At 32.7% G+C, this 12,123-nt stretch overlaps 3 protein-coding genes across 10 annotated transcripts in view; 2 read left to right on the forward strand and 1 right to left on the reverse strand.

The window, feature by feature from the left end:
- Nucleotides 1-2,331, reverse strand: part of LOC109546262 — a 12,747-nt gene extending 10,416 nt beyond the window's left edge. For 5 of the 8 annotated variants that reach the window (XR_007281623.1, XR_007281624.1, XM_048666926.1 and 2 more), the window contains exon 1: nt 519-920. Coding sequence is in view for 6 of the 8 variants with exons in the window: in XM_048666926.1 (XP_048522883.1) it covers nt 519-632 (114 nt within the window). In the remaining 2 variants the exon portion in view is untranslated. Of the gene's footprint in view, nt 1-518; nt 921-2,166 lie in introns of those variants that run through there. The other 3 variants (XM_048666935.1, XM_048666929.1, XM_048666936.1) reach the window with 3 other exon arrangements.
- Nucleotides 1,547-9,278, forward strand: LOC109539517 (CD81 antigen). The gene is made up of 4 exons (XM_019907295.2): nt 1,547-1,833; nt 4,518-4,712; nt 5,004-5,177; nt 6,470-9,278. The coding sequence occupies exons 1-4, from the start codon at nt 1,777-1,779 to the stop codon at nt 6,818-6,820; spliced, it is 777 nt and encodes a 258-aa protein (XP_019762854.2). The 5' UTR covers nt 1,547-1,776; the 3' UTR covers nt 6,821-9,278.
- Nucleotides 9,279-10,916: 1,638 nt separating this feature from the next.
- Nucleotides 10,917-12,123, forward strand: part of LOC109539519 (progestin and adipoQ receptor family member 4) — a 3,902-nt gene continuing 2,695 nt past the window's right edge. Inside the window, exons 1-3 of the mRNA XM_019907300.2 lie at nt 10,917-11,335; nt 11,390-11,608; nt 11,665-11,768. Coding sequence (XP_019762859.1) covers nt 11,023-11,335; nt 11,390-11,608; nt 11,665-11,768 — 636 coding nt within the window. The 5' untranslated portion in view covers nt 10,917-11,022. The remainder of the gene's footprint in view (nt 11,336-11,389; nt 11,609-11,664; nt 11,769-12,123) is intronic.

Below are 12,123 nucleotides of genomic sequence, written 5' to 3' on the forward strand. Positions count from 1 at the left end.
AGCAATGTTTTTCAAGGTAATCTGCCTAATTAACATTGCGCAAATACCTGTTGCTCCGTAATTATTTAAAACTCCGGTAACCATGGAATTATACATACTGACAATAAGATAGACAAGGACAAACGGTAAATTCAACAAAATTTGTTGACAAAATGTCAACCTGTCCTCATAACCTCGAATATGGGTGTTTACAAATAAACCCTACAACACCAAACATTTGAATGGTTAACTCCAAACAAGCTAGTGCCTATGCAATCTCTAATATTTTTCTGGTACTCCCCAAGGGAGCCTCTATCACCCCTTAAAAGGAATTGACGCCAATTTTGAATCACCCTGTATATCAGTTGTAGATTAAGTATATCTCTATATAAAACTCGAGATAAAATCTTAATAAATTGCATAGTTTGCCGGCTATTACAGCATGAATTTTACCGAAAAAAAACAACAAATTCAAAGTATAGAAGCACACATGCTGTGTGGGAAGTGAATGTTACAAACAGTGGATGTTGTGTGCTTACCTCTCCTAAACTATCGTCAATTTCTGGTTTCTTTATTTTCTGCTCGAGCAGCTTAATAAGTTTTCCTTTAGGTGAACGGTGGTCCAACCCGGCCATTTCGTCCCCTTCATCCATGTTTTTCAGGATTAGTCCTTTTTAGGATCAAAACAAACACTGAAAATCCCAACACAAGCCTCGTATACTTCTAAGGTTTGAACAGTTGTTTTTACCAACAAACCCGCACCATTTGGTATGACAGTATCATTATTATGTTAAATGATCTTTTAGGAGAGTTTTGTGTTATATTACGATAAAAATTTGCATTATTTTCAATAAATAACAGGGAATTAGATATTTTCCATACATATTAAAACAACGCGTATCGTGCTATCGTTCCAGACTGTCAATTATCTGTCAATGTGTAAACAATGTCAACTGAACGCGTCCTTTGCTTGATAGGAATGAGACAAATTTCAATCGACACTCAACTTTTGGTAGTTTATATATCATGATATGATATTTAAGCTGCGGTTTAACCACAAAATGAAATCTGATTGTTTATAAACCGGCTGCAGAAGCAAATTATGCAAAATTAAAAAAAAAACGTGCAAAAATATAAGTAACCAATCCCAATGCTCCATGGCCGGACAACTTTTCAACCGATCGCTTCCGAATTCGGAATACCCTGTATATGATGCACCCGCCCATCACTGAAGTGAAACAAACTGGTCGTGATTTGGCACATTCCTAGCAAATCCACATTTGTTTGTACTTCTTTGCAGTGAATCCCACTACACGTATGGCGGACGGCCGTGGAAGCGCGTTAAACAAAGACGGAGAAGCCGTAGAGTAGTTTTTGCAAGCCGCTCTACAATGGCGGGAAATTTCAACAAGTTGTAGCCAAAACTATTGAAAACATCTGAAGGCGACCTATTGTCGAATACTTTTTCTATTAGATTATCAATATTTAGGAATAACAAATAACGCATAAGTATAAATATTAGAGACAATATAAGGTCTATAATGACATTCAAGTTGATTTTACACATGGGTTTGAGTCAATCGCGCAGGCTCCGGTAAAAGATAATCGATTCCCGGAGCAGGGAATAAACAGACTGAAACAGAAAACCGTCAGAAAGAAGCTCAGAAATTAGTGTTGTCAGGCGTCAGTTGGAATTGTGCGCGATTTCTGAGTTTGTTTGATTATTCAGATAGGGATTGATGTGATTGATTGCAAGCCAAGAAAACCGAATTAATTTTGTGCCAAAGAAACATAAAAATGGGTTGCTACTCCTGCATGAGATTGCTGTATGTTGTCCTCAACAGCATATTTTTTGTAAGTATCCTGTTATTTAGGGCACTAGAGGCCATTTTGGGTGCCTTTTAGCAAAATAGGTCGATAAATTGTTTTCTAAAGCGTCACAATCATTCACAATACAAAATATGGAGCATTTATAACTGCAACTTGAGGAGGTTATTGTATTTTTAATATTGTGACTTTATTGTGCAAATATGCATTGCTACATGAGGTAAATCCTCCTTGATTACCGGGTATCTACAATCTAATTCCCACACATTTTTCTGGTCGTTTGGGTATTAATAGACGTGTGTTTACATATAACAATGTCACTAAAGAAATGATCTATCTCAATGCTATTCAGCTACATACCTGCATTCAATTTAGGTACCTGCTTAATGTTCTGCAAAAACTTGAATCACTCACTATTTATAAATAGTAAAATGAAGTAATATCCTGTCGCCCATATAAAAATAATCAGTTTCTGGTGTCTGTTTTGGAATCATTTTTAAACCACATCATACAGCGAGACCACATGCTTTATAGTCCAGACGATTCAGAGCAAAGTCGTGGATTTGCATTTAACATCTTGAATAAAATTATTTCATACAAAACATTCGTTTATGTTTTTGTAAATGAGCCACACGATACAGGGTGTCCCACCGGGAACCACCGCTATCTAGGTATATCTGGCAAAGGACTTATTTTAACAGAATTTCGTTAACATTTTGATAACTATTAATACAAAGTGATAAATAAATTTAGTTTCAAGATGAAATTGAGAAACTCGCCCATAAAATTATTTTCGAATGAAAACCGCCTATTTTATTAATTTTGCATCAGGTTATCTATTCCAAAAGTGTTTATTTTTTGCAATATTGTCAATTTAAATTTAATGTTTTCATATGGCTATTTTGCTGTGGATTTTAAATGGTTGCTGAACCTCCACTAGGTTAAAAGATTAATTAATTTCAATTAAGTGGCACGTAAGAGTGAGTGACATTTAAAATCCACAGCAAAAAGCCATATGAAAATATTGAATTGATAATATACAGGGTGTCCCGTAAGCTCATGATCAAAAGATGCGATATTCTTTGGACCAAAAGAAGACGATCTGACCTAACTTTTATTAACAAAAAATGTCTGGCACTTCTGGTATTGATGGTCAAAGTTCTTCAAAAAATGTATCTTTTTTGAAATATCGGGAGAATGGTACGATGTATTTTAGTGAAACTCGCTGTGAATTTGTTCTTATGTAAGACTCATATTTTGATGGAACAATCGAGTTCAGCCGTTTTGGACAAGTGGTGAATTCTTAAGTGTCGTGGTACAAAAACTACCAGAACTTTTTAGTTGGAGGATGAAATGAACTAATTGTTATTAGGTTGATGCACTAACCATTTGTTCACCATGTTGTGCTCTTTGTAAAATCTTGTAGCATTCATAGATTTTGCGTAAAAAAAAATATGTCTGTTTTCTAGTCACTTAGCAATGTACTGCAAATATGCGCCTCCAAATTCAAGATTTAATGAAACATATACAAGAAAATATCAGAACAGCAGTAGTTTTTTCTGTCAACGTTTGAGCTTGGGTAAGTGGTCGTGGACCAGGAGTTTGTTGGAATATTGACTGCAGGTTGAACAGTGAATCTTATAAAGTTAGAAAACTTTTTCCTTCCATCAGCAAATTTTATTTTCCAACAAGACAAAGCCCTGTTCATAGATCCAGAATAGTGGAAAATTGGTTGTTTGAAAATGAAGTTAACTGTTTACCCTGGTGCTCGGGGAGCCCTGATTTAAATCCAACAGAGAATGTGTTGTGGTACATAAGAAGATGTATAGAGACAAAGTTGGGCCGCAAAACCGCGCCGATCTATGGGAAAAATTGAATAGACCTGGGTTCAGCTAACACCAGAATACTCGAGCAGCTATTAATTCGTTCAATGCCCACACTTCTGAATTTAGTTTTACATGGTAACGGAGCAGCAATAAAATATTAGTTTTTAATATATTTTTTTCAAATATTGTATATAAAAATATTTCTATTGCTCTCAATATTATTTATGTTAATCAATTAATTTATTCTTATTTTTATTAGTGTTTCTAATAGAATTAAGCTTCGAAATTAAATTATTTGGTTTTAACAGTTTTTAATTATTAAGAAATGTTGTTAGTAAAGGGATTATCTATAGCGTGAGCATACGTTTAGTTTTGAACGTGACGACCTGATAAACTAGAAAATGACTAAATGTAGATAAACTTCATAAAAAAACACACGTTTTCGACATTCGATAGGTAATTCATTGGATACACATTAAATGCTTGCATACAACAGTGGAAACCAAGAGTCTCATACCAAGAATAAACTGTTTATGCGAGTGTAAACAAGTAATCTTGGCCTGGGACTGGAAAGCAAATTAATTTTTCTTTCAGTGCGAGTGTGTATTGAAGATTTATTTACCACGTACCCTACATCGATATCTTAAAATAAAAAGGCTCTGCGCTTATTATTATTATATTTACCCGCGGCTATTTTATTTTCAAATGCGCTTTCCTTATAAGCGCAATATGTATTGTATATGTATAATTGTAATTTAAACTAACTTTTTTAAGCGATGCAATATATGCTTCTCCGCTTTAAGGATATATTGTAAAGTTTCAATAAAATTGTATTTCGTGTTGAATCGACGAGCCAACTAATGCTTACATTTATTTCCATTTTAGGTAATTGGTATTGTGAGCTTGGGCTTAGTAACATGGGTGCTTGTGGATCAAACAATTCCACTTAATTTCGCTCAAGAACCGGACGATAATATGATCGTCAGTATAATTTACTTAGTAATGACTTTAGTGTTGGTATTGCTCTCTATATTGGGAATGTATGGCGCTGGTAAAGAGGTCAAGTGGGCTCTTGCTGTGGTAAGTTCCAATCAACATGTATTTTTGTCATAATTATCTTAATTAAAAATCAAATCCAAATTGTCTCAAATATTACTTTGAGCTAGTTGGACTCGGTACTAAACATGTGTTTGGCAAAGAACTTAATTTTAGGGGCATTTTTTGCTCAACATTGTAAATATTACAATTTTGAACACTCTGTATAATAACATTCTAATCTGCTATCACGGAATGCTTCTAGAATTTAATTTTCTAACGACTTTCAGCTTACATCAAGCTCTAGTTGACTGACTTTATGTCTATTTTTTTCAGTCATTCTCCCTATTGCTGATCGTTATAGTTGTTGAAGTCACTTCAGGAGTATGGATTTGGATGAATAGAGACACTCTGGATGAGTTCACTCATTTGTCTGTGAAGCGCACAGTCCAGGAGATTTACGACAACGACAAGCAGATGAAGGAAATTTTAGACACCATTCAGTCGAAGGTAATGCATTCATCATCTTTCAAGGAAATGAACAATTCTTTTACACCGCACACTTATTTGCTCTTGATTAATATTCAACTATTCATTTGTTAGTTGGTTTCTAAAAATAGCAATGACTCAAATTTATAATATAGGTAATGCTCATAATTGCCATGATAATTTATTGATTGCTTAGACTTGCATCCATTCAAAAAAGCATTTGCAGTAGGAGTGCGAAAAATTCAAATTCATACTTCGTTGTTTTGGTTTTGGCTTATCTAAACGGCAGACCCGCACTATCAACTACTTTCTAAATATGGTTTTAGAAACATGAAGTACTTTATTATTTTTGTAACTGCTTTTAAATAACCATATTCAGTGTTTTGAAATGATTACCGGGACACACAAAACGCTTGTTTGTGTTATGTATTTTTTATTTTTCTGCATTTTTATTATTTCTGATCTGTTAACAGCATACACTAATGTGTACAATTTTTTGTTTTTGGCGCAAAAATATAATTTTTAAGTTTCTGTAGGTTACGATTTATCAGCATTTGTGCATCGATATGGAGAAAAACCATTTTTTTAAATTTAAACTATGATGCAATGCATGAAAAGAAGCGGTTTTAATTTAAGATAAGTGTAATCAAATACTTTTTAATTGGCCGTGTACTGCTTCCGGAAAAAACGCAGTTTATGTAGTTAACTGCTTCTGAAAAATTAGAAGATTCTAAAAATTGCAAAAAAATGTTCTTGAAACATTTACTGAGGCAATGGAAATTGTGATTTGCCATTATTATGAATATTGTTGCAGATTAAACGCAACCGTGGTGCTAATTTGTATAAGAGTGAATGAAAATAACTTCTAAAATCCTTTTTTTTTTAACTACAGTCGCTGGTTTGCAGATGCAGTGTATGTACTTAAGTACTGTGGTAAAAAGTCAAAGTAATTTTAAAATTGCTCATTTTGCTTCCGAGAAATGAGCAAACATGGGACGGAAAACATGAAATTTTGGCATAATCGGTACTTTTAAAACTACTCCAATAACTTTAAAACTCCACTATTTTTGGTATTATGCTTGAATACTTGTAACAAAAACGGTAAACTTACAAAATACACATGCAAGACATGTACAGACTAATGTCTGGAACTGTAACCGCTTGATTTTCGGAGACCATCTAAAGCGTGTTTGATTATCTGCAAACCATAAACTTTTCTCTTGGGTTTTTAGAGAACATATGTAATGAAGTTTATATTTTTTTTAAATTGTAACAGTTAGTAACTGAGTTACATTTAAAATGTTTATTTCTAGATGCACTGTTGTGGTGCAGACAATCCAACTGATTGGTCTCGGAACAAACATATCAACTTGGGAATAAACTCGAAACCAACCAGGTATAATATTCCAACTAGTTGCTGTCGCGAGGACATTGCTCCATCTCTATGCACGGCCGTTACGCAAGAAATTAAAATGGGAGAAAATCTGAACTTCGATGTTATCTTTGAAAAGGGATGTTACGTGTTGATCAAAGAGCGTGTCCTCGGCAGCCTAACAATTATTTTCATTGTGTATGGGTCGATTGTTGGAGTACAAATTTTGGGTCTATTAATTGGACTAATTTTGACATTTTCCATGAATCGAACCAATCGCTACAAATCTTAAATGATCGCAGTGTGGCCATCGTTTCAAAAACGCCTTTGTCGCTTCAAACAGCATGTTTCTAAAGAAGTTGACGCGTTTTTGCAAACCATTTTCTTATTTTCAACCCTTATTGTACAAATCATGAACAATTACGTACCTTTACTCTCTATTCAGAATCTACCAAAAGATTTATTAGATGTTAGATCATTATTATTATATAATATAGGTTTTAGGATCTCTGGCATTTTTTTTGGGATTTGCCCTTGCCAAAATTGCATAATGTGTTCAAACCGAGCAAATTGCGCAAATATTCGTCATAATTGTCGAATGATATTGAAAAACAATTTCATTATTTAAAGATTTATTGTTGTTTATGTTGTTATCGAAGTAGATGTTTGCTATTAATAGAGTAATAGTCCCAATTGAAATACATACCTTCAAAGATGATTTATAGCTTGTAAATTACGAAAAACAGTAAAAAGTATGATCAGAATCCATATAATTATGTTTTTGGTAGTGATTGCAAAAAAGAACTTCCGAAGACTTCAGAAAGTAATATCCAATTTTCCAAATTCGTTTATACTTTTAACTTTTCATTTTCATATTAAGGTGGTCAGCAGATTTCTTTTCAAATTAATCATTTGGTTTAGACCTTTGATAGCCTATGATATCGGAACAATAATACTATGCCGATATCAAAGGCACAATAATACTGCAATGAACCAATCCAGCCAATCAATGTCGAGTTTCGAAAATAGACATTCGGTTAAGGAAAAATAATTTGTCATAATCAAACCACCTTTGTATAGCGCTAATTGCAATAATTGCCTATTCCGTTCAGTTTTTACATCTAATATTTTCAATTGTTGACCAGTTCAATCTTAAATCACCGAAAATGTTTAGCTCAATGTCATTCAACGCACATCACGCGATCTATTAATACTCTTACTATGTGCCATATTATTTATTCTGCATAACAAATTCGTATTAATGATATTTGTGTATGTATAGACTGACAACCTGAGCCAAATAGGTGCTTACAGAGTGATTAAATTTTTGAAATTTACCTTATCCATTAATGGAAATGCTACTAATTAAAAATCATCATCACTACTTTCACATCAGTTTTGACTGACTTTACAAGACTAATTAATTTCGTTGCTTGTGGATGGTTTTGGAGAAAATGAGTGTCCTAAATGACAGTATTTACATTTTAAAATTAGAAGCAATAAGAAGGATAAAATAAACGAGAAAGTATGCTTCGAGGCACCATTAATTGTGGAAAAATCTATCTTTTTTATGACTTGTCTTAATCTCGTTTATTTATTTCAGTGATCTTTTCATCTCATATATTTTGTATAATAAGTTTTATGTTGTAGCGTTACCTTTGCAGATTAAAGGCAACTTAACATATACATATATATATATATGTAACTATAATTTAATAATTCTTCTTGAATGACATTCTGAACGCACGTTAGCGTTTTTAGCTTAATAAGCACAGAGCCAACAACCCAAATGGTTATATACCCCTGAAATAGAAGATCTTCGTACTTAGTGTAAGCCAAAAATCCTAAATTAGACTTAAGAACAAAGGTTAAAACAGCGCAAATGATCCTGCAATGATGTGTTCTCTATTTCCATTGCGGCTAAGACTTGAAACTATGTGTTAGATTGGCTTATGTAGTTGTTGCTTCCAAATTATCAGCAAGAAGCCGAAAATTTAAAAAGATCTGTTACTACAAGGAATCAAATACATTTGCTAATTTGTAAAGTACTTAGTATCTTGTAGGTGTTAACTCTCGCAGAAAGAAGTGATTTTTCGGCTTCTTAATGCGAAATATATTTTTAAAATTACATGTCTTAGAATAGTTGCCATTAGTTACTTCTGATAAGAAACATGGATGTGTATTGAATACCTTAAGAATCTCGTGGAATAAAATAATTCTAATAAACTGCTTAATATAAAAACGTCTTTAATTACTATTTTAGCGTCCATGTTTCGCTCTCTAATAAAACCAGATCAAATTGCTTTAACTTGTGGTTTACCTAATAGTTATAAGTATTTATCGAATATAATTTGTTTAATTTCTATTGTGTATGTAGAGAAGACCATTTCATACTTCATATATTTTGTAAATTGTCATTTTGGAATTATAAAAGTGTTACCAAATATGTACCCTATATATCGTCACATACGAAATGGTTGTGATACAAAAATTATGACCGGATGCTAATCAAAAAACTGAAACTGGGATTGTAGAAAGAGTCGCTATTTTTCGATATAGATTGTTAAAGAGAACTGTATTTTTAAATCGCAAATTAATCGGAACTATTTAAAAGCTCATAACCAAAATATAATATTTACTTATACTGCATATTTATCTGCCTTGATAATATATTTTAATTGGAATGTTGCATTTAATATTTTTATTTGTTCAATACTATATCACGTTTACAATAAATTACTGGTATAACCTTTGGTTGTTTTTTTTCTCACATCGTAACAGGAAATAATTCCCGATATGAGGACAATTTTTAAAATTCTGCAAGAACTATTTTGCGCCAACAGATTTGGAAAACATACAATTCAAACATATTATTATATTTCAAAAGCCTTTCAACTATTACGTCGTTGATATTTTCTGAGCACGCATCAGATGCAAACATTGCGTTATTCATTGAGTTTTTATTCTTTTTAATTTATCGTATTCTCTTACTGAGTATTTTTTCTTCTAGGGTTTTCTTACTTTCTCTTCTCTCCTATCTTTAGTTTCCTTAGTTTTATTTTCATTATACTATTTTCACGTTTTAGTAACTCGATAATCCATTTGTTTATACATTGTAATATTGCTGCGTGTGTAATGCGACGCTTTATTGTATCTGTTTTTATACGCGTTTGGGTTATCAAGTTTAAAAATTAGGTTTTCTAATGCTACTAAATAATTAACTATACAGAACGGAGAATTACGTTTTTTAGTTTTGCGAATTTTATCAAAAAAAACAGACAAATTATCAAGAAAAGGTTTGTCAAAACAGTGTATAAAGAAATGCAATTAATTTAAGGAAGGAAACTGATTGATAAAAAGTGATAAAATTGTGAATAAGCGATTCTAATTTTAATAAATGTAAAATGTCACCTGAAGCATGTTGAGTAAAAGTTATCAAGTGAATGAGAATGGAAGTCCCGTGCATTAATTTACTATGTTTAAACGGATGAAAAACGATTTCAGCATTGAATTACCCGAGGAAGGAAACTATATTTCATTCAAAATGAATCAACTAATTTTAAAGTATAAGAAAATTACAAATTACACGGTGATTCAGTTAGAAAATTGTATTTATTTCCTTAATACTTGTTTATTTCACCAGGTATTATTTATTAAGACTATGTATCCATAATTTGTTCCCATCCAAAGGCAATGACCGTAAAAAACCCGCAGGTTTTTTTTTAGCAAAACCGAAAATAACTATAAGAATATCAGAGGAAAATAGGTGAAATTCTAACTAAACTTTCTAAAATTTGAAAGAAATTGTAATAAGTTTTTAAAACATAATAGGTGTATTTAATAAATATTGTGTCCCAAGATAGATGTAGCAAATGATGAGATGATTAAAATATATTTAAATGCGACAAATTACAATTTTTTTATTAAAGAATCGTGATATTTACTGCATCCATTAAAATTTAAAAAATAGTTTTTTTCTGAAAATTACTTTATTCAGAGTTATTTACATACATTTTCTCATGAAACATCCTGTATAGAATGTGATAACTTATCTGAAAATTACTTTATTCAGAGTTATTTACATATATTTTCTCATGAACCATCCTGTATAGAAACTTATCTGACCTTTTGCTACTTATTGAGACACATTGCACACCATTCATGGTCTTCGTTATTTCTGTTTTTTTTATTCCATTATTAATTAAATATTTATATTTTCCGTTAATGGGCAACATTCGATCAATTTTACATGTTTTCCAAACATACTCGTCTAGCACTGCAGTGGAATCAATATCCAAGACCCACTTGTGGCTTTCTTGCGCACGCCAGCTGAGATTTCCATTGTGCCATGGAAACATTTTTTATCCATAGCTGGGTCAGTAATGTGACGGAAAAGTGTCACAGCCATGTCAACCTGACTGGATCGAATCGGACTAGAATTACCGAAAATAACATGACGAAAATTTCCAGTTTTACCTTGGGTGAATTGGTATAATGATAGTAGACGCGTATTTAGAAGAACAGACGCGTTTGAGAGTTAAAAAGAAAGAAAATGGCTTAGAGAAACCTACTGAGGATGACGATTTGCAAATAAATGATGATCCAAGAAGATTTCCTGGAGAGACTAGGAAAGATGCTGACTCTAGGACAGGCAAAGCTAAAGTTCTACTGTGCATTAATGATGTTCCCAATCACTTGAAATTTAACCCGCATATTTTGTCTGGGTATCGTCCATTGCAGTCTCCTTTGGGCTGCATTGGGAGCGTTTTCCAATGGCACAATGAAACCATCAACATAGTGACCCATGGTAAGCTGCAAAAAATTAAAATATTTGGTATTTTACCAGCTATCATTGTTTTAGCTATTCCAATATTCTACATCCTTTTCACTGTTCCTGACGTGCTTCCTTGGCATTCGCAAGAACTTACTTTCTTAGCTTGGTGCCATATAGCAGGAATTCTCTGCCCCTGGTTGGGCAGCTTTGTTTACCACATGTTTATGAACTTACATTATGGTCCCATGGCTTATTATATTCTCCTTCAGGTTGATATGTTGGGGATTTGGACCAGTCAGAGTATAGGTAACGCTACTAATGACATTCGGTGTGCGTTTGATAAAATTCTAATGGACTTTCAGGTGCTCTTCCATTAGTTTTTGCTTCCACAAAATGCGTTCCACATCTAATACGATGGTCAATAATAATGTTCTATTGTTTGTTGAGTGTTTGGGGCTTATACAAGGTAATTATTAGATTTCCTTCTATATGGACTTGAATGAAAAGTTCGAGTTATTTTGGGTTTTGAAGTAAATTATACTATACAGGGTTATTCACGCTATACGGCACGGACGTTTGCGGCTAGCCCGTTTGTTTTTTGCAAAGTATTATTTGATTAATCGACAGACGCCTATCGGGTGCACATTTTAAGAATATTTTTGTAATGTACAGAGTGTCCCAAAAGCCCTAAAAGTATCAAAGTTGTGTTTTTCTAAATGAAATACCTTATATATTATTGCATTTTTGGATTCTATGAGCAAATTAAGTGTTTGTTTTAATAAGATTTATAATGTCTAAATCTAAAGGTTTTTTAAATAATT

This window comes from Dendroctonus ponderosae, unplaced genomic scaffold (assembly GCF_020466585.1).
Source record: "Dendroctonus ponderosae isolate FM_Combo_2020 unplaced genomic scaffold, Dpon_F_20191213v2 Dpon_F_20191213_1, whole genome shotgun sequence".
Lineage (NCBI taxonomy): Eukaryota > Metazoa > Arthropoda > Insecta > Coleoptera > Curculionidae > Dendroctonus > Dendroctonus ponderosae.